Below are 27,150 nucleotides of genomic sequence, written 5' to 3' on the forward strand. Positions count from 1 at the left end.
GGAAAAAAAGCCTTTCCATTTAAAAAATGTATATGCTTGCTCATCTGGAGGCAATTTTTATTTGCCATATTACATTTCTTTATTGCCCAGTAGATCTGGTTTTCAGTAGGAGGATGACATCTGTAACCAAATTTATGTAGAACTAGCAAGCATCCACATATTATAGTTCTAACTGGCATAGTTAAAAATATCCTAGTTAGAACAGTTAGTTGTACAGTTTATTTTTCTGTAAAAACATTTTTCAGTGTAACAGTTTAGTAGACATAATTACTTAGTACTGCTTATTAGTTTGCACTGTTGCCTTTACCCCTTATGGTGGTAGTGGAGAATAAAATTTGGGTTCGTTCCTCTTTCCTAAATAGACAATACAAAACTCTGAATACCTTGGTAGTAGTGTCTATCCATATGTGAGGTCTGTTACTCATATTTTCTTGGGTGTTTTATTTTTTTTACACTATTCTTTCCATTTTTAAGAAAACGTAATAGGTTAAAGGAAACACTAAAGGCCCTTGCAGATATAATGCTTGTTTCCGGCAAATCATGGTTTGCAAACTGGGAGTCAGCTTTGGGAAGAGGCATCTGCTCATCTCCTCTCTTCTCCCACACAGATTTCCCCCTTTCTCTTTCCTTTTCAGCCTTAATAGCATCTACACTAGGAGTGGGCAATTTGTGATCCTCCGGGTGTTTTGTCCTACAACTCCCACCACCCCTCAGTTTTGGCTCTGCTACCTAGGGTTGATGGGACTTGCAGGCCAAAATATCAGGAGGGCCACATGTTGCCCACCTTTGAACTACACCAATGCTAATTATGGCTAAAGCCAACAAAAGTTCCCATCTTTGACAGAGTTTCAGAGGCCCTTTTCCAGATGCCACCACAATTTGGTGTTAAACTTGTTAGATGATGATTCTGATTCTGTTTTTCCTATCTCTTGATACATGTTTTTTTAATCATTTTCAACTGTTTAACATGAATTGTTGATGCCCTCATTCCAGTAGTAGTGAAGAGCGGGTATACATTTTGAAAAATAAATAAGCAACGCTAAACTTTGATTAAAACTAAGAAGGAAGGAAAGTGGGGAATTTGCACCAGAAAGTGGGGAAAGGAGTTTGTGCTCCAGAAGGCTAGCTCCAGGTTTACAGACCTCAGTTTGTAGCAAATCAGCATCAGACCTATGCACACTCAGAAGCAAATCCTATTGAACTCCCTGGGGAGTGTAATAAAAGGAAACCAAATCAATAACCAGGGATTGAGTACTGTGAGCACAAGAACTCTAGATTTAAGCTCTTGCTTTGATAGCAAACACTTTTCTATATGGGCAAGGGTATTATTTTTGAAGAATCTGTTACACCTTTTTCCATTTCAGCATGAAGACATGGGGTTGTCTGGCCTGTGTGTTTGAGAGAAATGTATCTAGCAGAGTTAATATCCAAACATATTAGATTCTAAAGAAAAACGTTAGACCTTCAGGAGGGGCAGCTTCAGTATAAGTAAAACATAATGTATAGGATTGGATAGTATAGGCAATATAGAAATTATATGCTGGTAGAGCAGTGTATGTCCTTGCTATACCAAAGAAATCTTTTGTACAAAAAAACCTTAAAGAATGATTTTACAGTTTTCAAAGGGGAGGTTTGCTTGGTTTATTTTTGTCCTCTTCATTGAGTTTTATCTGGTTGTTTTTTCCCAGTATTGTATTAGAAGAGACGTTGTTGGATGACTTGCTCAATTTTGCTGCCACACCGAAAGGGCTCTTGCTGCTACAGAATACAGGGACAATCAATGAATGTGTGACCTTCATGTTCAACAGATTCACAAAAAACCTCCAAGTAGGTATAATCCTTTAAAAAAAAAGAAAAGAAAAGAAAATGAAGTCATGAAACACTGTTTTTACTACTTGCTTTGCTTGAAAAACCTTCTCTGTCAGACCTATATAATAGCATCAGAATGTTAGGGTCTTATGCAATTGGTATGAGAAAAAACAATTAAACAATATATGTATATATAATGACCACACATACTTTTTCTTACACAAGTCATGCTCCTTCTGTAGAGCTGATGTATTCGGGGTCTTTAAATTAATTATTGGTTATAATTTTGTTTGTGCCAGGTCAGTGGATGTGAAAAGTTTGGGTATGGAGTAATAGTTACACAAGTGGCTGCAACTGCTTCAGGTGCTGTAGCTCTACAAAGTTCAGGTAAATTTTGCTAATCCATTTTATTGGAAATGATCATGAATACAATTTAGTAATAAAAGCTTGACTTTTGTCTGCATTAGAATCCCATGCCCCATTATTGGGCTGTTTCCGACATAAAGGCTAACACATGATTTGATGTTATGCATCTGAGCCTCAGGCTTCCACTTCTTCACCTGTTCATCTTCCTCTACTCCCCTTTTCCTCCCTTTGCACATGGCAAATCCCATCTTCCTTTCCTGGTTTGCAAAGCAAGCACAAACCATAGTTTGGATAAAGGAGGAGAAAATTGCCACGAGGAGGGGTGGGGGGAGAAAGAGTGAACCAGATCAAGGATCCAACCAAATTCATTCATATAATGTCAAATCATTATTTGCTGGTAAGCCTGAACTGTGTGTTTGCAGCATGTACAATGTTGCGTTGAGGTATAAAAGAAGCTACAAGATATAATTCATAGGTGTGTTATGTCACTAGTTACGCTTAATTTGTTATGAATTTGTTTTGCATGTGGGAAATAAAATGTGCTTGCTTCCCATGTGAGTATAACAGAATCCTCCCTGTCTATGCCAAGCTGATCTTGTGTGTCTGTGCTGCTGATACGTCAGCGATTTTCAGGGAATACAGATCTTCCCATTTTGCAGCCTCAAATAATCTGAACCTTTCCAGGTCCCCATTTCACAGGTCACTTGTGCTGAAAAAGGCCTAGAGAAAAGCAGGCTGCAGGTTGTAGCAAGGTAGGGGGCACGAGGGTCTGTGTTTCTGAGCTATTGTCTGGACGCAATAGCACCGTGCACAGTGTTAGTCTGTCAGGGTAAGGCTTGAAGTTAATCTTACTGGGTACACTGTTGTAGTGCTTTCCTCACAGGGCATATGATTAGACCTCACTGTTTTTGTTTCTTAAATTATTGTTATCCATCTTGGGAAGATAGACATTTGAATTAGTATATGTTAAGCAACGAGCTTTAATGCACAACCTTTTTCACAGTGGGTAATATCAGCAATAACGATTGCTAGGGGAACTGGAAAATCACTGGAAGGAAGCTCCACTGACTTGTCTCATTCTGGAAGTGGTAGTTTCAGCTAATTTCCTGGATTGCACTAGCAAGCACTCCCTTCTCATATTGGTAGCAGTTGTTCCCGCTAGTGCAGGGTATTTAGAATGGACAGATTGCCAGCATTGGATGATGTGCCATGTCGGTCCGGACACCATGAGGAGCATTGAGGCAAGGTTAAATCTCCCGGACAAAGTCCATGCAAGCAAAGCCACTACTTGGGATGTGTTCCCACTATATTTTGACATATATACTGGGGGGAAATAGCTTACATAAACCGTTAAGAGATCACATAGGAAATTGTGCATGTCATGAAAGAGGGGTGGTTGCATTGTTCAACAAGTACAGCAGAATTATCGGATTAGTTTTAATAATGGAAAGTATTCTAAGTAATGATGAGTGAGAGGAAGTTCTGTTCCTGTCCAATATCTTATGCAGGGCCTCTGTTCTGGAGTACAGTAGAGTCTCTGTGAATAAAATATTCTCTTCCTAGGATTTATAAAAGCACTTGTTACTGAACTGTGGGGTGTTCTGGAGTGTGGAAGAGATGATGTCCGAGTAACACACCCCAGATCAACACCAGTAGATCCCATTGACCGAAGCTGTCAGAAGGTGATTTTACCTTTCTTTTGCATATTCCTGTGTGACTATGATGTTTAAATACATTATAAGTTTTTGCTTGGCATATTCTTTAAAGTTTCCGGTAGCTTGCCATTTCTAAGTTAAGGATTAGAATATAGATGAGAATTAGAAAAACAATAAAAGAATAGCCATGGTATTAAAAGATTGCAAAGTCACGCTGTGCTGTGACTCACTTTTTATTGTATGGCTTTCTCTTGTTAAAACTGATAAAGGTGCAGTTTGGCTTCCTAAATCAAATGAAAAAGATGTACTAAATGAGTTAGCATTTTTATTTTCAAAGTTTAGCAGCTTAAATAACAGAAGCAAAATCAGTTCTAGAAGAGTTATGTGTAATCACATCAGGATGTTTTCAACTTCCGTAAATATGTTTCAATCAATCAGTTTTATTATCTCAGCCAGAGGCCATAATACAGAATGCAATTACTAACATTTACAAATAAAGGCAATTATCCAGAATAAAACGATACCCATATAAAAGTCACGATCCATGTTCCTTCCAAATAATCACCACTTCAGCAAATAACACATTCTTTGGCAGCATTTAAACTAGTGCATTTTGCAAAGTAACAATAAATGGATGCTCTTGCTGTATAATGAAGTTGGTGTTGCTTTGTGGAGCATCAAGTTCTTTCCTAGATTTTATTATAAACCTCCCCCCAACCTATCTTTATGCGATACAGCAATAACTTTCTTCACTGATTTTTATTTGGCCAGCTTCTATGTTTGGTACAGGAATGTGTGATGATGATGATGATGATGATGATTAATTTTCAAATGCATTGTTCAAACTGAGAGAAAGAGCTTAGCCTCTTAGTTCTGTGAGGGCCCTAAAACAGGGGACCTGGTCATCTAAGGTAAAATGAAAGGAAACTGAGGGGGCAGGCAGCTCTGCACAGCCTGCTGCAAGCATTCTGTCTGCCACACCACTTCTATTGAGCAAATAAGGCCTGTACTCTGCCAGCTTTTGCTGGCATCAGGCCACAGTGCAATGGGGCTCTGCTGACGATGGCTCTTTGTGAGACTTCCATTGCACAAGTCTGCCCTCCAGATTTAGAATGCGCTAAAGGGAACAACATTTGATCTGTGGCAGCCTCTGATGTGAATCTTTTCCCTTATTGCCCATCCAACAGTGAGACTGGCTTCCAGCTTGCTTATTCTCCATCCTTGAATAGCGACCCTTCTAATTGCTGAATTAATTAGTGTTACGTCATTGTTTTAGTCTGTTTTCATTCCAGGGGTTGCATCCAGTGTTAGTCTTATTTAGAATAGATGCATTGAAATAACATTGTATACAACCCCAGATGTTTGCACTGGGTTTTCCTCTTGCCTTTTTTCCGCAGTACACACCGTAAAATTGCCTTTAATCGCTTGTATATAGCCTTGCTCTATCCCAGATGTATACTTCTCTTTCCATTCCGTATAACTCAGAAGCTTAAAAACATCACACTGACTAGACTCGGTCCAATAAAAGTGACACTTTATTAATTGGATCAAGATTTAATCATACTTAGTCTTATTGAAAGCAGTGGGACTGATTTAAGTCCCATTGATTTCAGGTCAACTCTAAATGGGCCTCTTCAGTCAACAAGCTAAGCCATGGTTAGGAACCCTTTTGCAGCAAATGTTTGGTGAGCTGTTTTAACTCTAGTTATGTAGCCACCATGGTTAGGAATGGTTCACACAACACTCTAAGCCTTAATGTTTAGCTCAAAATGCTTAACCACTGTGGCTTAGCGTGTCGTCTGAACAGAGTTAGTATGTCTAAAATTGAATCCAGTTCTTTATATTTTACATACCATATTTCTGAAGCCCAAAGTAATGATAATACTTTTTGTATACTTTTTGTAACAAGCTTTAAATGAAATGCCAATAAATATTTTGTTTATTGTTTCCTGCTTTAGTCTTTTCTAGCTCTGATAAACTTGTTATCCTACCCTGCTGTTTATGAACTGATAGGTGATCAAGAGATACCTAATAAACCAGAATATTCTCTCCGTGAAGTTCCTACAGATATTATTGTAAGTAGCTTTTCTCTTAACCTTTTAAAACAGCTCTGTAGAATGATTATTTTGCCATGATTGAAGCAAGCTTAATGTAGCTTTGATTTTCTACTAAGTCAGTAATAGATTTTGAATATGTTTTCAGTCTTTTTTTATTGCAAGCAGCATGAGGGCAGTATATGCACAGAGTACTTTGTGTAGATCTAGTTTTTCTATTATTATGGCGAAAGTGTAACATTTAAATCTGCAGATACTGCTTTCTCTTGTCTTTCTCTTCTATAGGCAATAGATCTATTTATAATAGAATTGTTCTTTATATAACATAGTATATGTGTAGAACTCTGCATATCTAAATAAATATAATTTTTATTACAGCAAGTGTCAAAATAGTCTGATTTTGTTTTTGGTCTATAACTGTTGGCCTTGGGAGATGCTGTGTGTAGAGTCCCTGTGCTTTGGGTATGCCATCCCTGAAGATAAGTCAGCCATAATTTATTTATTTATTTATTACATTTTTATAACGCCCAATAGCCGAAGCTCTCTAGGCGGTTCACAAAAATTAAAACCATAATAAAACAACCAATAGGTTAAAAGCACAAATACAAAATACAGTATCAAAAGCACAACCAGGATAAAACCATGTAGCAAAATTAATATAAGATTAAAATACAGAGTTAAAACAGTAAAATTTAAATTTAAGTTAAAATTAAGTGTTAAAATATTGAGAGAATAAAAAGGTCTTCAGCTGGCGATGAAAGGAGTACAGTGTAGGCGCCAGGCGGACCTCTCTGGGGAGCTCACTTTCCCACCCGGGTGCCACAGCGGAGAAAGCCCTCCTCCTAGTAGCCACCATAAATGTCTCTCTGTTCTTTCTTTAGTGAAGATAATTTGCATCTCTAGAACCTTAAATCCAGAGTGGGTATCTGTCTTCTGTCTTCTAGTGGAAGGTATGCTTAAATGGATGAGATGGACTGTGTAGTCAACCAGATGGTTTGGTTTGTAGATTTGTTGACCTCACAGGTTACCACGGCCTGCAGTTCATTCTGACATGAAAGCATCTGCTTGGCTAGTTCATTCCATTCCTTTTTTTTTAATGCAAACACACCTTAGTGTCAGGTTGACTAACATGCCATGAGGTTTTAGTTGGGTTAGCACCATGGTGGATGCTTAGAACTGTCTGTATATAATATAAAGTTAGCCATTGTTCAGGATTTTCGTATATCTCCCTGCTGTTGTGGGCAGCATAAGACTTGCCACCCCTTTTGAAAATATTAGTAAAGTGGAGTTTTGGATAGCTTCCTTCATACTCTCTGACCCTATTCAGACAACATGCTAAGCCACAGTGGTTAAGCACTCTGAGCTAAACATTATGGCTTAGCATGTCATGTGAACTATGGTGTCTTCATAACTAGGGCTCCGCTTCGCTTCGGTTCATAGAAGCGATAGCGGAGTGGCCTGATTCGCCTCTGACAAAGGTGGAGACGGATCGGGTCGGGGGGGGCTGCGGAAGTCGTTTGCCTCGCTCTGGAGATCGAGGCAAAAGTAGTAAGTGGGGGGGAGGGGGACTCACCTGGCACCGGTGCTTCAATTGAGGCCCTGGCTTCAAGCCGGAAGAGGACACAGGTAAGGGGGCGGGGGGGGGAGTTTGGCTTACTTGGCTCCGCTGCCGCTTTCTATGCGGCGACAGCGCGGAGCCAGGTAAGGGGGGTGGGGGGATTTTCGCTTACCTGGCTCGGCCGCTGCAGTCCATGCGGCGACAGTGGTGGAGCCAGGTAAGGGGGCAGGGGGGTGGGCGGCTTACCTGTGTCCGTCGCGGTCCATTGCAGGCTTCAATTGAGGCCCCAGCTTCAAGCCGGAAGAGGCCGCAGCCTCCTCTTTCAGCTTCAAGCCGGGGCTTCAATTGAAGCCCGCGACGGACACAGATAAGGGGGGAGGGGGGCTTATTCAACCCCCGTTTTGCCCCCCCTTCCCCACTTACCTGCCTCTGCCATCCACCGCGGAGGCAAATAAGTGGGGAGGGGGGGGCAAAATCTCAATCCGCCCCTCTGGATCTTGCTCTGCGGAGCGGGGGACGGGTGGATCGATCCAAAGCGGTTCGGGCCCGATCTGGAATTTCCACAAAGTGGTTCGAGGGGTCTGTGCACAGCCCTATTCATAACTATGGTTTAAACACACTAACCATTTGCTGCAAAAGGGATAGTGGCTTAACCATGGCTTAGCGTGTTGTCTGAACAGACCCTTTAGGTTGATGTTGCAACATATTTGCAGTGAAACTGCTGCAGATTTTTAGGTTGTATCCATTAGAAAAAAAATGGGCCAAATGTTGCCCTACCCCTCATCCTCCATAATATTTATGGTTTCACCAGCTCCACATCGATTCATTATCTTTATATTCTATAGTGCACATACCTTCCCTAGTATATGTAACATTGAGTGTTTAACTCCTTATTCTTATCTCTTGTGCTTCCTGATTTAAATCAAATAAATAGCTCACTGTCGTCTCTGGAAATGTCTTGAGTCAGCAGCATACAAAATGTTATTTTATGTTACAGTTTGTAATGAATGATTTAATTGTTGGCCACTTCTTAAAAATGTAATGGCTGTCTAATAAATTAATAACAATAATACTTAGCGTTTATACTTAGTGCTTTAGAGTGTTAACAGTGCGTCATATAAATTATTTCGTTGTAGTTTGTACCACACCACAGCATAAATATGACTAAATGTGGACCTTGGCACTGCCAGCAATTATAATGCCAAGTGGTAATATATTGGCTGCGAACCTGATATTTTGGGAGTCATATGTTCTACTTAAGAAGAGGCAAAACATCACCTCCAGGTCACATGGCTCCCCAGCCATTCACTCTTCTCAACCTCAGTTGTCCTCCCTCATCTAGCCAATAACTGACTTCAGACACTGGCACAAAGAACTGACCGCTAAACTTGGATCAGATGAAAAATTGAAAAATAAAGTAGGGTGTTAATATTCTTTTATTATTATATATGAGAATTTCTGTAGTACCTTTTCATTACAAACAAATAGGGTTGCTAATAATCAAAACTTAAACAATTAAACCAGTTTAAAAAGAGTATAGTACAGAAAGGGTGGCCAGTGTGGTGTAGTAGCTAAGGTGTTGGACTGGGAGTTGGGAGATTCGAGTTCTAGTCCCCACTCGGCCATAGAAACCCACTGGGTGACTTTGAGTCATAGACTCTCAGCCCAACCTACCTCACAGGGTTGTTGTTGTGAGGATAAAATGGGAGAGGAGGAGGATTATGTATGCCACCTTGGGTTCCTTGAAGGAAAAAAGGTGGGATATAAATGAAATAAATAAATAATAAATAAATAAAATACAACAATTCACAGGAATTTTCAACTGATTAATTGGAATACTTGCTGTGATAAAAAATTCTTAAGGAAGCGCCAGTATGCTAACATGTAAGAAGCCAAATACATCTCATAGGACTGGGCATTGTGCAAACAAGGTGCTACTACAAGGATGGTGCTGTCATGTGTCCTAGCCAGAGATACCTCAGATGGAGATAGAACTCAAAAGAGTCTTCCAAGTTTACCTCAGAGCACAGGCAGGATCATACGGGCTTCTGAATTCTACCACCCAGTCCTCTGTGCTTCACAATGGAATACCCTCTCCAAGCAGATCTGCAAGGCACCAGCATTGTCAGAAGGAGCCATAGTACAGTGGTAGAGCGCATGCTTTACATGTATATTGTCTCATGTTTTATCTTTGGTAGGGCTGAGATTATGATTGGGTTCACACAACACGATAACCCACACTTAGGCTTAAGTGTGGGTTGTTGAAGCATGGGTGTTTGTTGAAACATGGGTGGTCATGTTAACTGAACCCAGCCATGATTTGTTTACCAAAAACAAGCCACAGTTCACAACCCAACAACCAAACCATGATGGGCTGTCTTCATGGGTTGTTTGTCGTTAACAAACCATGGTTTGTGAATTCAGCTGGTTTTAGGCAACACGACAACTCACTTTTCAACAACGACCCACACTCAAACTTGTTAATCTAGTCTATTTTTCTTCCGTGTTTTTTAGGGTTTGTGAAGCAGACATTCAAACTGGCCAGTTCACTTTTGAAGATTCGTCTCAAATGTATACATATGTATTAAGTGTATTTTAATATTTTCATTCAATTCCCATTTTTAATCCTATAAGGCAGAGATTGCTTTATTGATATAAATGATTACATTAAGGATATGCTTCTAGAGAAAGATATTAAGAGTGACACTACTGATTCTACTGGGCCTTCTAGTGGCCTTTAATATGGTTGATCCTCAAATTCTTGATATCCTTGATATGGTTGTGAATAGGGACTGCTTTGCGGTGGATTTGCTCTCGTGTATCAAACTCAAAAGGACAACTTCTCTTCTACACAATTTATGGACTACCATTGCAAGCCTTGCATGTTTCTGACTTGCCAACAGCGTAACAGTGAAAGATGCTGACCTGTTTGTATGGTCCTGTTAGCACGTGTATTCCTGCATAAATATCATGGCAAATACATCTGCTAGTGAAGATGTTGTGACATGAAATTATTTTGGGACAGGATAAATACAAAGTTCATTCTTCATAGAATCTTGGTGCTCTCACATTACTGAGAATACCAAAAATCCTATGGAACTTTATTCTATAATTATTCACTATATATTTTTGTAAACCGCCCAGAGAGCTTCGGCTATGGCGTGGTATATACATTTTATATATATTCCGGCTGATATACACACAGACCTAAAAATAAGTGTACAAAGTATCTTATAATTACTATTTTTTTTATTCTGTTTGCCTAGCTTTTTGCTTGGTATCAGAGAACCTAACTTAAATAAAATGGCAGAAAAACCTTTTTTAAAAAACACAAGAACGGTTTACTGAATTTTTTTTTCTCTGTTTAAGATATATCTCCAAGGAAATTTAATAACCAAATCCATATCTTTAATATACTTTCTCTTTCTGGTCAATTGTCCATGTACATTAAACATCAGCGTAATAAAGATTGTTAAGAATAATAATGTCTATTCAAAATATAGACACAAATGATTAAAATTGGCTTTTATATTTCAGGATATCATTGATAGACTAATAATTGTGAATACGGAAGCTAAAATTCATTCATTATTCAATTATGAACAGTCACATATCTTTGGATTGAGGTAAGATGCCCAGTTTTCAGATTCATTTAACAAAGGTAGCATACATGATTTGCTTATCTGATATTTACTTGTATTCAGCAGTGCTGATTAGTTGGAGTTCTTATGAGACCTGCTAAAGTGGGGGTTGAAGAGTCTGCAGTAGAAATATATAGGTTGAATGCAATATAACAATGAAGTTCAATAAGCATTCAGGAAAATCAAACCCTACAGGCAGCAAGTATTTCCCCGTTTCTTAGATAACACATTGTATTCAAGTTCATCTGATGCTTAAAGAGAAAATCATCTCAAGAAGAAAGGACCAATCATCTCTGGTCCTCGTCTTATTGGCCTGGTTTTCATGACATGAGAACCTACTGTGCCGTAATTTACCTGCGGAGGCTGTTGCGTCATGTTGTTCTAGGTGCCCATGATGTTTGGGGATGCTCGTTTTGCATGGTGCTCATAGATGCACAGCTTGTCATGTCATGTGAACTCGGGCAGCAGGGGTTGTTTGAGCATTCGACAACCCTAAAACAAGCTATGTGTTATTTGAAGATTGTCTAACCCTCAAACAACCCTGCCACATGACATGGCAAGCTGGGTACCTATGGGCGCCATGTAAAAATATCACCCGTGGACACCCGGCATGACGTGACAGCCCCTGCAGGTAAATTACTGTAAGCCATGGTGGGCTATTGTGTCATGCGAACCAAGTCAGTGACTGGGTTCAGACATTATGATAACCCATGCTCAAGGGTTGAGTGTGGGTTGTCGTTGAACAGTGGCTTGTTGTTGAAGCATGGGTTATTGTGTTGTCTGAACCCAGCCTTGCTAACAAACCATGGTTTGTTAACCAAGAGCAACCCATGAAAAGTACCCATCATGGTTCGTTGTGAACTGTAGATTGTTCACCGTGGCTTGTTGTCATAGCTGGGTTCAGACTACAATCCACTTTTCAACAGCAACCCACTCAGCCCTTGAGTGTGGCTTATCATGTTCTCCAAACCCAGTTTCAGTCTACTACAGATTGGTTCCAGATTACAGGACTATTTGCTTGTGGTGCAATCTACATTTTTTCTGTGCTGACACAGCATAAAAACATACTGAGCTATGTACCTAGACAGTATCATTGTCTCCTGGTTCCTCTTCAGCAGTTGCTCATGGTCTGCATTTGGTGGGGGAATGAATAGGATACCACAGCCTTTCATCAGCTGTCACAGTGGCTTTGGCAGATATTTTTCAGCTGCTTGGACCCTGTGAATGCCTAGGATTTCTGTACCCTCTTGTATGTCTTACTAAGGTTCCACATAATAGAAGATGCTAGCATTGAATATATTAGTTACATTTCCCCCCCCCACAATGGTGCCAATTATCATCAAAGCTTTCAACAATTATTTAAAATAACCCAATGAAAACTTAAATAAAATTACAGTAAAACAGCAACAAAGCATCCATAAAAATGGTGACAGCAAGTAATTGGCCACAATCATACATAATAGCAAGGCGTGTTGAGCATGTACCACTTCCATTTTGAATATGCAACCTCTCAGGCAAGATCGGAGGTTTCTCCATGATGTACAATCCCAGACAGTATGGGTTAATTGTGGGTTAAACAACCCACAGTTAATCTAACAACTAATTGTAGGTTAATTGTGGTTTTAACCCATGATTCACCCATAAGTTTGCATATCACAGAGCAAGCAATGATTGTGCTGATTGAAGGTTGTGTATTCAAAATGGCAGTGGCACACAACCTTGGCAAATCATGTCTTAATTAATTCACATTTATTGTGGCTAACACATTTATTGCAATAAACTTTTGTCTCCACTATTGACATTCTAATATACCTCATGTATTAAGCACTTGTCTGAGCTTTTCTGGGCGTCCCTGCTTGTCCCTTTCCTAAAATGTATCATTGTCAGGAGGGACAGTGGTTGGCATGGCTTGTAGCAGGAATAGATGCATCATCTGTAAATTCTGGATGCTGGGGAATCTGAAAAATTAGATTTCCCAATGGATCCTGACTCAAAAGGGCATCAGTTTTCCAGACTCCCTGGCAGCAGTTGATTAACAGTCCTGAGAATGTGTAGTTTTCCCCCAGAGAAAGTAACCCAGCATGTTCCCAAGAAAATAGCTAAAGTAATTGTCATTAGGTTCTGTGCATGTCCTTCTTTCTGAACGTAATGACAAGCCTCGGGTTAATTTTAGCTTTTGATTTGTACCTGAAGTGCCACAAGGTTTTCTGTTAGTACGTAAGGAATTTAAATTGGATTCTTTGCTTTGAAAATACATTATCTGGATTAAAACCATTATTCTCTTCCAGTAATCTCAGTACCTGTCAAGGCTAGTTTTTAATATAGTTATTTTAGTTCATTTCCTATATTAGGCATTTTGTATTTGGTCTTCATGGTTTCTCTTAGGAGAGAGCACTGCATAGCAGTCTACTCATCTTGCTTTGCAGATCAGGAAAGGGCAGTGGGTAGAGTTCAGGCCCACAAGCGGCATCCATTTCCTCTGCGCTTTTGGAGAACTGAGGGGGCGTGTGTAGGTGGAAGCTCACAGGACTAGTGAGATGTAGGGTATTCGCCAAAGAGTGTACCTCTGCTATACTTTCTGAATTTCAGAGCATAGGTCTGGGTATAAATGCTCACCTTTCTGTCCTCTAATGTTTCCTGATGTCTCTTATTTGTGGAATATTGTTTCTGTGCACCAGCTACATAGGCTAAGATGATCCCCATAACAAAGCATTTAACTACACCTTCATGATAATTAAATGAAATATACCACTAAGAATTTTAATCCTGAGTGTATACAGAACTAATACCGGTGATATTCAGTTACAACAGTGTTGTTCAGTGGTTTCTTCGAAAGTACTGGTAAATTACTTTTCTTTCTTTTTTTTAACATCCTATGTAATAATATATACCAAACCAGCTAGCCACAATGAGTTTTGTAGAAGGGAAAAAAGGGGTCAGCCTCCCTAAAAACAGCATAGTGAGGACTGAGTAATATACTTGATGACTTTGGAACGTTGACTGACTGTTGCAGGGGAGAATGGAAAAATGCGGAGAGGAGAATGGAATGGAGTATCTTTGCTTCCTAGCATAATGGTATTTGTTTCTGGAAGCCTTCATATATTGTGTTCTGACAGCCAAACCATACTTAATATTAATCAGCATATTATATATAATTTTATTTATATTTACTGCAAATTATGCTGGGTGTCGTAATAATTCTGATTTTTGTTTGGAAAACAAAGCAGATTGTATTCCAGGTTCCTAATCCTACTGAACTTTTAATTAGGTTTTGCAAACTATCTTTTGCAACAGTTTTAGCGACCTCTATTTTTTAAATGAATACACAGTGTCTTAGAATATCTGAGGATTGTCAGTTTTATTTCAGAACTAGAGATGAAGGATCACTCAATATGCCATATTTTAATGAGTAAAAGAACTTTCTGTTTGTTAGTCTTTCACATTTGGTCGGTTCATCAACAGCATCTACAGATAATATTATGACTACAGTTACAGGAAATAAAGTATAAAATAAAATGATCTATCAGTTATGATCTGTATACAGCCACATATATTTGAATTTGTCTTCAAATTTCAAATAACATTTCCAAAGCAAGATTAATAGAAATATGAAGGAGGGAAATGGAAAGAACACTGCAGTAATATGGTCTGGCAGAGGAATAGTGTAATAAATATAAATAGTTATTAGCAAGTTCTCTTTGGGACCGCATAAGTGGTGACTCATAGCTATTGCAGAAATTACATAGAAAAGGTGCTTTGGTCACATGCTCATGACATTTCAATATAATTCATGCGAAGACATTTAGTGTGGATAACTTTGATAGACATTTGGTTGGACTGATGGGTTAAAAGCTCTTAGCTTTAATATCAATGGATGCGTTTGTTTTCTTTGTTTGTTAGTAATATTCAAATTAAACTGTCAAAGACATTCAAAACACAAAAGGGCATTTGTGTCTGGATTTTTAAAAATATCACACTGATTTGTGAATGCATCATGTTGTTTTTTCCCCAGACTGATTACTTATAAGTAATTCATATTAAGCTTCTCATGCTAGAAATGTTTTAAAATGACATGATCATAAGTAATAAAAAATATAAGGGCTTTTTTTGTTCCATAAATCTTTATGAAAGCATTACATCTCTCAGTATTGATTTTATTAATCTCTCTGTATCACTCCTTGAAATATACTAACAAATGAGCGCATGTCCTGAAGATTATGAAGAATAATTTTATGAATAAAACATTGAAACTCATGAATAAGCTGTTAGGACTAAAAATAGTTATTTCTGCATTGCCTCTAGTAACTTTTATCAGTGGCCAAATGAGAAGGAAAGTTGAGTCCACAGCCATACTATGTTGGATTCTTATTTAACAAAATTTGCAGACAAGTACAAAAACGTTAAACTTGTCCCTGTGGCATATTGGATGAAAAGAAGCATATGGGTAAAATGGCATGGATGAGATAATTTTACCTGAAAGTCATTTTCTTTTATAAAGAGAGGACAGGTTGCTTCTACAACTAGTCTTTTTTTTTGGAATTGACATCCTTTACTTAGTCACTTCTCACCCACACCCCAGAGAATATGGGTAACATTGTTTGAAAAATTGTTGCATCCCAGTGTTAACTATATTGTGCTTCCATGTTTTTACTGACCTTATTTGTCATGATTTAAACACACACGCACACATAGCACCAGCCAGTCACGTATGGACAATATGGACTCTTTAGAGTATTCAGAACTTCTATGCCTTTAATTAAAAGCCTCCTCCTTGCAGGTTCTGCCCTTTCATTGTTAATAAATTTTCTTTATTATTAGTTCCTGTTTCTACACATTATTTCTTTTTCTTTTTATATAGCAAAACAGTGCTATTTTGCTATATAAAAATGAAAAGAAGAAAATAATGAGAAGAAATCAGTAATTAAAGCTCCCTTCTCTGTGGGAACATGAACTGACAATAAGGTCCGGGCCCGATTCAAAGTACTGTTACTAACATACAAAGCCCTAAACGGCTTGGGGCCAGGTTATTTGAAGGAACGTCTCCTCCCATATGTACCTGCCCGGACATTAAGATCATCCACAGGGGCCCTTCTCTGTGAGCCCCTGCCAAAGGAAGTGAGGCAGGTGGCTACTAGGAGGAGGGCTTTCTCCGCTGTGGCACCCCGGCTGTGGAACGAGCTCCCCAGAGAGGTCTGTCAGGCACCTACACTGTATTCTTTTTGTCGCCAGCTGAAGACCTTTTTATTTTCTCAGTATTTTAACACCTAAATTTAAACTTTGCTGTTTTAATTCTGTATTTTAATCCTATATCAATTTCTGCTGTGTGGTTTTATCCTGGTTGTGCTTTTTATATTGTATTTTGTATTTGGGTTTTTAGATTGTTGGATGTTTTATTATGTTCTTAATGGTTTTAATTTTTGTGAACCGCCCAGAGAGCTTCAGCTATTGGGCGGTATAAAAATGTAATAAATAAATAAATAAATAAGTCAGCCCACCTCCTATGGAATTCCCTGCCTCTTGTATTTCTTTTGGTACCTCCTGAAAGCATCATTATTCCAGGAAGCCTTTCCTTAATGACCAGCCACGGTTCACTGTATATTTTTCTCCTTTTAAAATCTATTTTAAAGTTTTATATTATTTTATCTTGTACACTTTCTCCGCTGTGGCACCCCGGTTGTGGAATGAGCTCCCCAGAGAGGTCCGCCTGGCGCCTACACTGTACTCCTTTCGTCGCCAGCTGAAGACCTTTTTATTCACTCAGTATTTTAACACTTAATTTTAACTTAAATTTAAATTATACTGTTTTAACTCTGTATTTTAACCTTATATCAATTTTGCTGCGTGGTTTTATCCTGGTTGTGCTTTTTATATTGTATTTTGTATTTGTATTTTTAACTTGTTGGTTGTTTTATGATGATTTTAATTTTTGTGAACCGCCCAGAGAGCTTTGGCTATTGGGCGGTATAAAAATGTAATAAATAAATAAATAATAATAAAATAAATACACCACTCCAAAAATTTCAATGGGGAGCGTTAAATAAATATTGTCAATCAATCAAAATCTATTGGAAATTTGCATCTGCTTAAGTTCATGTCAACTAGCAGAAAGACTAACAATGTCTAACTCCTATATTATGTTATAATAATTACAAAAACAATCTTGCTCTGAAATCTTATTCACTGTTGTTTAGTATTTCTGTATTACCAGGATGTCCCATCTAATGTTCTGTAATTTCAATATGTTGCATCCTGCAGATTATTAAATGTGCTGTGCTGTGATCTAAATACACTTCTACTTTTGGAATCTCAGTTTAAGATATCAGAAGTGCTCTTAGATGCCCAAAAAGAGAATACCATCAATATTTCTGAAACGTCTCGGTAAGAAATGGTAATTTAATTTATTATCATCCCAATGCACAGTTCTATATAACCTGCAGTTGGAGCTTCTGCACATGCAAACCTGTTTCATTCAGTGGAGGGGGCAGCTCTGGAAATGGATCCCTTTTACGCCAATGGAACTTTAATATCAGTCTATGGCTTCATTGAATTAAGGAAGTTATTTCATTTAATGTTTTACAAAATGAGATTACAAAAATGACTAGAGTCCCGATCTTGCAAGCATTAAAGTCGGATGTCGTAGTATCGTATTGTTTCTCCATTTCAGCTGTTCTTGAAAAGGAATCTGAGGAGTACTAATGATTTTATGCTCCTTGGCTCCATACAGCTAATAGGAAGCATGTGTGAAGGAACATATCAACATGCGTGAAAGTGCAGATCTCTGCTGTACTCCCAATATTTGTCAACAAAAAATGTGGCCTGCAGGGGTGGGAACTCCCTTGTAACTTTTGCCCACTTCTGGGGATAATCTTGATCAACCACTACTCACTTTTGACTACTACTTCATGTTGCTGTTAGGAAGGGATGATATATTGCTCATCAACTACATTGCTGTCCAGTTCACTAAAAGTAAATCATGAATGCCACATATGAGCTTGGTTTGTACAATATTATGGCTAGTTTATGCTAAGCAAAAGATTATACATGCTATATTTCTTCCCAGCTCCCAATTCCTATGGGGCCAGAGCCAGAGCCTGAGCCTGAATATGTTGCTTAAACCTGAAATTCAAATTCCATGTTAATAACTGGACTAGAATGACTTTGTAGGTAACCAAGCTCTTGAGACTTACAACAATTTTCAAGTGCAATTCAATTTTGTTTTGTTGCAGAGACTTTATAATTGATGGCCTATCAGTAGAGAGAAACCATGTTCTCGTTAGAATCAATCATGTTGGGGGACCAACAGAGCGGATCTTGCCTCCAAGAATACTGCATAAGGTTGTAGATGATGATTTTCTTCAAACCTAGCCTCTCTGGGGAATGCTGCTGCTGAGAAATAGTTTTCCTTCTGAGCTTGTTTGGACAATTGCGACGGGAGAAGAACATAAGGAGAGCCATGCTGGATCAGACTGAGGGTCCATCTAGTCCAGCACTCTGTTCACACAGTGGCCATTGTAGCTTCTCCTTTTGCCCCCATGCATGCTGTGTGCACCACTGCCATTTGCACAATCCCCCGTGATGCGGTGCAGGTTGGCATGTCGTCTGAGCCTGGCATGCAGTGCAGTGGAGGAGGTTTCATACCCATCCTACAATCCGTACTGCAAGTCATGGGTTGTAGTTGAGTATGAAGCCACCCCCAGCCAGGTTCAGCCGACATGCCAATCAATGCTGTTTCATGGGGGATTATGCAAATGGTGGTCATGCGGGGAGTGGGGAGAAACTACGGTGGCTTTTCCCACTGCGATCGACTGAATCCAGTCTAAGTCTCTCTCTCTCTCTCTCTCTCCCTCCCTTTCTCTCTCTCTCTCTCTCTCTCTCACACACACACACACACACACACACTTCCTTAAAGCTGTGCACTGACCAGAAGACTCAACTCACACACCAATTTGGCACTTTGGAATATGGCCTGCTTTTGTTTTGAACCCATTTGGAGGCGATGCCTTTCGACTCGGGTATGGAGTCAGGATTCGGAAATCCAAGTTACTGTGCCCCCCACCCCGAGACTATCATTGGAGATTAAAAAAATGAAATTTGCAGACATAGTAGTTGTTTTGGGAGATACACTGTCTACTTTTCTAAAACCAAATAGCAAACCAGACCTCATCTAGGGTTCAACTTCAGTTCTGGTCATTTTGAAGGGAAGCTTTGTCTCGGGAAGTACCAGGAATGGTCTGAAGGGGCCTGACTCAGTTTGGGCTTTGACTGAATCCTATGTGCATCCCGTGTGTATATGTGGAGAGAGATTTTCTGTTATCACACCATGGCGGCAATTTTTGAGTGGTTTAACCCAGGAATTGCAGGGCCGAGTGGCGTACGTGAGCCATGTGCTCGTTGTTTGCACTTTTAATAAACAACACAGGAACATCCTAGAAATTGGGAAACTCTGGGTTGTTTATCAGTTAAACAGCCCAGCATTAACTGAACAGCAAACCACTGGGCTAACTGAACAGCAATCACTGGGCTAACTGTTGCTTGTTTAACTCATAAACAAGCCTGGTTTCTGGGTTCACATGTTATGAAGCAAGCCGAGAATGAGTTATTCCTGAATTGTTAATTAAAAGAAGAAACGATGAACTGTTAGTAGAACAATGACAACTCTTGCTATTTTTCCATTAGTGTAACATTGGGTACACTACTTCTAAATTAGAGGTGGGCAGAAAGCAGATCTCCAGATGTTCTGGCCTTCAACTCCCACCATTCCTGGTTATTGACCATGCTGTCAGGAACTTCTGGAAGTTGAAGGCCAAAACATCTACCTTATGCCCACCCCTATTCTAAACAATGCCATTTTACTGTCTGGGGGTGCAGGGAGTAATAGTGGTCAATTTTGATTATATTTGTTTAAATCTTCAGGCTCACTTACTGCCTAGCCTTTGTATCCATTTCATTTATTCCTAATGATGCTATGAAATTATATTATCAAGTGAAGTTAGATATGTAGATGGTACATGAATGGACTGGACGAAGTATTAGTAAATTATTTATAACTTCACTTTATTCTTGTTTGTTCCTCCTTAGGGCGATGATCCCTATCCCTGGCCAATGTTTTCATCATACCCTTTACCGTCATGCTATCTTGCTCAATTTCCTAGAAAAACTGATTCAAGGCAAGGTATAATACAATGATTTCCTGCAGTGATGTATTGAAAAAAGTATAAAAAATGTACTATTTGATCAATATTTGATTTAATGTGTTAAATTATATTATATGTCTGTGCCTACCTATCGGTTTTCCTAGCTGTGCTTACCAGTCTGTTTCTTAGGCATGCATTGAGAAGCCTTTTATGAAAAGGCTTGAAATAAACACATCCTCTTTAGACTTAGGCCGTTGCTAGACGAGGATTTAGCCCGGTGCGAGGCCCGGGCTCTCTGCTGCGCATGCAGATGACGCACAGAGGATCAAGGGGTCAGGCCGGGCTAAATCCTCCCTTGACCTGGGATAACTGGATCCACTTGTGGCCCGGTTTTTCTGAGCATGGGGCTGCGGAAGGTCTAGCTACTTCCGTGGCTTTTCCCGGCTGCTCGCTTACTCGTGAGTAGCCGGGAGAAGCTGCACACTGGGCACAGCACTCCATAGGAGCACTGTGCCCATCAGGCCGAGGGGGGTTAAAATCAGGGGGGAGGGGGGAAAGAGCAGACCCGGCAGGAGAGATGGGGGGAAGAGCGGAGCCCATGGACAGGGGGGCGCAGAGGGGGCATCGGACATGGCGGGCGGGTGATCGGGCGGGCATGACGAGCGGGCTGGCAAGTGGGCAGGGGGGCGATCAGACATGGTGGATGGAGGGGAGAAGAATGGGGCCAGGGCAAGGAGATCGGGGATGAGCGAGTGAGCGGGGGCCAGGGCAAGGAGATCAGGGATGGGTGAGCGCGTGGGGGGGCGGACATGGCGAGCGGGGGAGGACGGGTGAGCGAGTGGGGATGGGGAGCGGGGAACCCTTTATTTTTTTAAAAAACCCTTACCTTTCCATTGGTGCGCTGCTGCGCACTTTGCCCCTTTAATTAAAAAAAATGGCCGACGTGACAGGGCTTTCCCTTACCCTGTCACATGTTATGTCTAGCTAGGGGCGACAGCCCACGCTAGCTGCAGCGCGGCCTCGCCCCGACTCCCCACCGGATTATCAGGTAGGTCTAGCAAGGCCCTTAGTTTGCATGATTTTGTTTCTGTTTTGTCACTGAAATGCAATATGGATTTGTATTCAGTCACTTTTGAATGATAAGGTGTTGCCACAAAGTCAGAGGGCTTTGCTAAACAAACTCCCATGTGAAAGAAAGCACATTAGGAGCTTCATCAGATGGGGGGGGGGAATCCCAGTTCCTTACCGTTGCTTCTCCGCCCCTGCATCGTCGCACAATACTTCCTCTTTCTCAACTGAGAAGAAAGAGGAAGTAAACAGCAACCATGTGGCCCATTCAGTGAGCGTTTTTATCGTGCTGCTTGTACTGCACACAGGAGATCACAGCAAGTTCTGTTTTTAAAAATCAATTGGACTTAGCGGGGTCTTTTTTTGTCTCTGGAAGAAGGCCAGAAAGAGCAGGAGACGCATGGAAGGGGGATGGCATCGTGAATAGGACCCGTGAATATCCGTGAGGGCCCAGTAATAAAATGCTCGTCTGATGATCCCCCAGGTGCAGATACTTATTGTCCAGACAAGCAGTACAATCACTGCACACATTTCAGGCACTTAAAGCTCCTCTTCAGAGGATTAAAAAACAACAACTTTATGGAGCTTAACTCCACAAAATAAGGAACTTTACTGAATGTCTCCCATGGTCTGTTGGTTGCATTTGCTCCCCAAAGAGGAGTCTTATGTGTTCAAAACCTGTCAGGATAGCATTGTTTATCTACACCTACTATGCTTTTCCTGAATTGTAAGGTGTACACGTTATCCATTAAGCTTAATACTTTGGTTAATATCCATGTACATTATCAAGTGTTAAATTGAACACAGGATGACTTTTCTATTCTTCACTGAATTTAATACAAACACAGCAGGGTTTTAATAATAAATGCAATCAGATATCAGGGCCAAAATGCTTTATGCATGAAAATCAAACTGAGAGAAAGCAGATTCTGGAAGCAAATTAGCTGGGTGTTTTTGTTTTGTTTTTTAGAGAGAACATAAAAGACAAATCAAACTTGTTCTAGGGGAACGTCTCCCAGATTAAGTACTTTCTGTATGGCACTGAATCTTAAACAGAATTATGTTTCAGGCAAGTCTTGTTGAATAGCTAGTGATATTAAGGTATTGCTACTTAGCAAAGTTTGCACAATTAAAAGGCAGTTATTTGTATTTGAAAAGTGAGGATGTCAAAGTGGAATCCTGAGAAGGTACAACAGATACATGCTTGCAAATGTATGGTGTTCAATAAGATGAAATTTGTTAAAGAAGGAAATAAATTAAGGACTTTGATCAGTATACAGTTGATCATAAGCAGTGTACAAGTTTTTTTTTCCTTTCTTTCTGGCGGTAGGTGTTAGCCTGGCTAGATGAAGTACACATAAGACAAAGAACTGAATTGGGTTTGTACTAGCAGAGCCTTTGAGGAATGAAGCCTTTTGCTGTGATTACTGGGCATTACAATGTGCATGCTGAATAGATTAAGGGAACTGTACTAGCAATAAAGTTTTGTGAAATACTCTTGATTGGTCAAATGAATTCCAGTGAAAAGAAAACTATTTAAGTATAAATTATTAAGGTCCTAACACTATTTTAAAATGCATTTTATGCAGTAAAACAAATACAAAGCAATTTTTTTTGTTTAATTATAAGGACTAACGGCATTCGCAAGTGATGATTTCATTTAGAAAGTTGAATATTAAATGGGATATTGGTGCACTGATATGAAGCAAGAATAACCATTATCTTAAGGGAACCAGGTTTTAAAAGTTTGACTACTGAAATGTTTAACTGTGCATCTTTATCACTTACGGACTTTCTCACTAGTTTAAAAGCTAGAAATGGGTAAGGTCTAGCACCGGCAAGAAATGAATAGACTATTGAATAGAGGATGCTTAGAGAAAATTAATTGCCTTGATCACCTTGATATTTACAATTAGGAAAGCTATTGGTGAAAGCCTCGTGTGGGCTAATATAGAACCATTTCTAGAAACCGGATAGTGATTTCAGTAGTGATGGCAGCACTTTTTCCAGCTGCTGTAATCCCAGAAAGGTTATGGCTATATCTATGTACAATCCAGTGTATATTTCTCTTCATGAAAGTGCCCAAACAGAGGTTGGAGCTGTTTGCTCAGCAGACAAAGGAACTGTGTGAACTATGCTGGAGTCCCTCTTTTTTTCAGATGTCCTTGTCTACAGTAGACTTAATAGGTAGTTCTTTACCAATTGAGGCATTCATTTCGACAAAAATAAAGCTACAGTTTCTGCAGTAATTTTTCATCTTCCTTTTAGATGATGATGCTAACAAGCTTTTGTCTGCAATAAAAAATCCAGATAAACAGCTGGGATGGATTGAAAATATTCGGAGAAAGTTTTGTGAAATCATGGAAAACAAGCCTAATGTTGTGAGTGGAACAAGTGAGTATAAATCTTTTTCAAAGGATACCGCTTTACCCCACTACATGACAGTGATAATTCTCTGTAGTGATCCCTAGTAATGCAACAAGCTATATATTTGAGTTTTTAAAGGGGAAGCCATGACATTTAAATGAGTATGTTGTGTTGATATATCCTAACACTTAACCAAAATTCCTAACAGGCATTCATGTAGAGGAATTATAATTTGGAACCATACATTATCTCGGGAACGGTTAGGCAGCCTTTTTAGGTAACCAAATTGCCAAATATGAGCATATTTGACAATTTGAGAAACTGTCCTAGGCACCATTACAAAATGGCTGCCATGAGACACGTGTCAAAGGACAATTAACCTGCCCAAAAGACTTGAGTACAAGGCAGAAGTAGGCTCTGAGCCCCGACATGCTAAACAAGTCTTTTAAAGCCCCATTTTCAGCAGCACCAGAAACCCATTTCATTTTTTTAAAGTAGGAGAGATAGGGCATTTGGGGTGGGATGAGGGGCATCTCATTGCCTACCCCTGATCTAGGCAAACTTGAGTTTCCAAACCTATATTTGCCAAGATAATGTGAGTATTGAGATAAGGGGGCGGGAGGTCGATGGTACTTGGCCCTTTTTCCTTACACCCAGGCTTACTTTCAGTTTCAGGGCTTGGCTCGGGGTTGGGGGAATGATTAAAAAGAACATAGAGATGCATTTGCAGAAGGGAATTAGTTGGCAGGGAAATAATGTACTTTCCGCCTACCCATTTAGTATCTTCTGTAGATCTGATCCTGCATTCGTACAGCTGGGAACCCATGCTTCTCTTGAAACATGTATTCATGTCTGCTACAACAGAGAGGGAGGCGTTCTCCAGTATAGGAGTCTTGGTTGAATGGCAAAAACTGCATGAGAAATGAAACCTATGAAAGACTGCTAATATAATTTACATAATTTCACATATAAACTTTCAAATTGGACTTCGTTACATTTTAGTATGATAGTATCTTTAAGCCTGCTGTTTATCTAGCAATTTTAAAAAAATGTTTTTAGGATAGTGTTCAAAATATGTTTAATGCTCATACCATCAATTTATGTGAGCATAGCGTGGCTGCTCTTCAGCTTGGATAATGTAATTCATGTGTATCCTGCTGAATATAAAAAATATGTAAGCGCTTGTAGAGAAAATATTTACTTGAATATAAATATTAAAACCACAGCTCTTTATGTTTCAAAATAATGAGCTTGCAAAGGGGAAACAAAGCAATGTACTGTTCTTTTAAGTAGACCATAACAATTATCTAAATGCAAGTGCATATTATTTATCATGACAGCTCTGTGGTGACAAATGAAAACAATTCTGTGATATTTACATTTTGTTAACATGGAAGCGAGAAGGTTGATGATTTGCATTGCTTACAACAGCTATAGCAAATAGTTAAGCAGCAAAACTGGTAAAATCATATTAACAAGCCTGGAAATGCAATGATTATCCTGAAAGTTTTATATAAAATCCTGCAACTACAGAATATTTTAACCAAGTAAATATGCTCTGAACATGACATTTACATTCCTCTTATTAGTAGTATGCATACTAGAGCTGTGAACTGCAGCCAAATCGCTGAAACCAAGGCAAGGTGGGCTGATTCGGCCTGCCTCACCTCATTTCTGAGTCGGTTTCGGGTCAGCCCAAGATGCCCTGAAACAGAATACCTAAGCTTTGGGGTGCCTTGGGCTACTTCAGAGTGGTGCTGGTCCCTCCCTCCTGCCGTCCCAGGAAAGCTGGTGCAAGGCTGGCCGTGAGTCTGTTGGACTCACCTCCCTCTCCCCACTCTCCTGCTGCGCATTGCTGCCACTGCATTGCCACCACTGCATCGCCCACTGTGACCAGGAAACCTGGCACGCCTGAGAACCAGGACGCAATTTCAAGATACCGTGGGGGCGCTGTTTAGTACCTCTATGGCCACAAACTATGGTGGCCATAGAGGTAGTAAACAGAGCCCCTGCGATACCTTGAAATCGCAGCCTGGTTCTCAGAAGTGCCATGTTTCCTGGCCACGGCAGGCAATGCGGCGGGCAGCAATGGTGGTAGCCATGCAGCAGGTGGCGGTGGCAATGCGGTGGCGGCAGTGGTGATAAGGTGGGCGGCGGTGAGTGGCAATGGTGGTGGCAATGCGGCAGCAGGTGAGTGGGGAGAGCGGGGAGAACGAGGGTGAGTACAGTGGAGTCATGGCTGGCCTTGCTACCGGCTTTCCTGGGTGCTGGCTGTGCATCCGGCACCCAGGGACTCCCAAGGCTGAATCACCTCAGGGGGTCCAAACCTCGCCTTGGCTTTGGCACCGAGGTGAGGTGGGCAACCCCTGAAGCACCCCAAGTTGAATCAGGTCTGTTTCGGGTTCAAAAACAGCCTCCGAGGGGTGCGGGGGGTGGGGCGTGCAAAGCCCTAATGGATACATAGAAAAATGCAGCGAAAGCACATTAGAAAAAATACTGTTTTTATTTGGTTTTTAAAAACTTTGTCAAGATACTAGGCTGATTATACAAAAAGATGTGGATAACTCTTGGAGCTCTTTATCGCAAAGAAAAACAGAAACTCTAAAGTTCATTGACCTTTACATCATGATGAAAGTCAAACTTTTCTCCTTAGTATTTCTGCATAGACTAATGTACAAGTGCAATCTAATTACAGCTAATTTTCCTTATGTTGAAACTGTCCAAAAAATTCTGAAGGAATCCTTGGAGGATCTAAGTATAACAAACGATTCCCTTTCAGTTTACACAGAATAGATTGTCAGAGAAGCCATTAAAAAAATAATTTGAATCCGGAATGTTGTTATGAATACAAAAATAGAATGCATATTTTGAATTGTTTTTACCATGCGAGTCTAAATCAACATGCAGCAGTTTCGATTGCTCTATTATGCTTTAATTTTGTCAATATGGTTCTGCGCTTTATTATTTCATGTTATTGCTTTAATCTTTACTTTAATCTTTGACATCTTTACTTTTTGCAGATTTGGCAGAATTAATTGAAAACTTTGTGTTGCATCTTTCTCAAACACCATCGGAATGTTACTTCGGTAGCAGAGAAAGTGAAGGTAATGTTCCTCTTTAATATTGTTATTCTGAGTTGAGTGAATTGAAAGAAAGATAACTGTGTCCCATCTTCTTCTCAGTCTTCCTCATTGGCCAGTCACTCTGCAGCTAAGTGGGAGAGGTAGAGAAAGCAAAGTCTTTTCTATCGGTTTGGCTTGTCCCATGTGTTATATGGTAGCTTGTTTTAATTTCCAGCACGTGCTGGTGCATGCCAGGGACCATTTTTCTACTTGCCTATCTGGGTGCAGCCTGCCATGTCACCAGAACCTGTGCAGCACGGCTTGTTTGAGGGGAACAACCCTTGTTTAAGTCACGGTGGCTTGTTTGATTGTCCAAACCGGCCCATTGTGTTGGCCACTTTCAGTTTTGGCCAGTTTATAAAGAGAGCAGGTGGAT

General features: G+C 40.0%; 1 protein-coding gene across 1 annotated transcript in view; it reads left to right on the forward strand.

Annotated features, from left to right (window-relative positions):
• Positions 1 to 27,150, forward strand: part of TBC1D32 (TBC1 domain family member 32) — a 68,730-nt gene that overhangs the window by 23,829 nt on the left and 17,751 nt on the right. The window contains exons 19-28 of the mRNA XM_063124725.1: positions 1,689 to 1,827; positions 2,109 to 2,196; positions 3,739 to 3,857; positions 5,789 to 5,905; positions 10,980 to 11,068; positions 17,339 to 17,461; positions 18,310 to 18,418; positions 20,162 to 20,255; positions 23,554 to 23,679; positions 26,673 to 26,756. Of these exons, the coding sequence (XP_062980795.1) occupies positions 1,689 to 1,827; positions 2,109 to 2,196; positions 3,739 to 3,857; positions 5,789 to 5,905; positions 10,980 to 11,068; positions 17,339 to 17,461; positions 18,310 to 18,418; positions 20,162 to 20,255; positions 23,554 to 23,679; positions 26,673 to 26,756 (1,088 nt within the window). The remainder of the gene's footprint in view (positions 1 to 1,688; positions 1,828 to 2,108; positions 2,197 to 3,738; positions 3,858 to 5,788; positions 5,906 to 10,979; positions 11,069 to 17,338; positions 17,462 to 18,309; positions 18,419 to 20,161; positions 20,256 to 23,553; positions 23,680 to 26,672; positions 26,757 to 27,150) is intronic.

This window comes from Elgaria multicarinata, chromosome 4 (assembly GCF_023053635.1).
Source record: "Elgaria multicarinata webbii isolate HBS135686 ecotype San Diego chromosome 4, rElgMul1.1.pri, whole genome shotgun sequence".
NCBI lineage: Eukaryota > Metazoa > Chordata > Lepidosauria > Squamata > Anguidae > Elgaria > Elgaria multicarinata.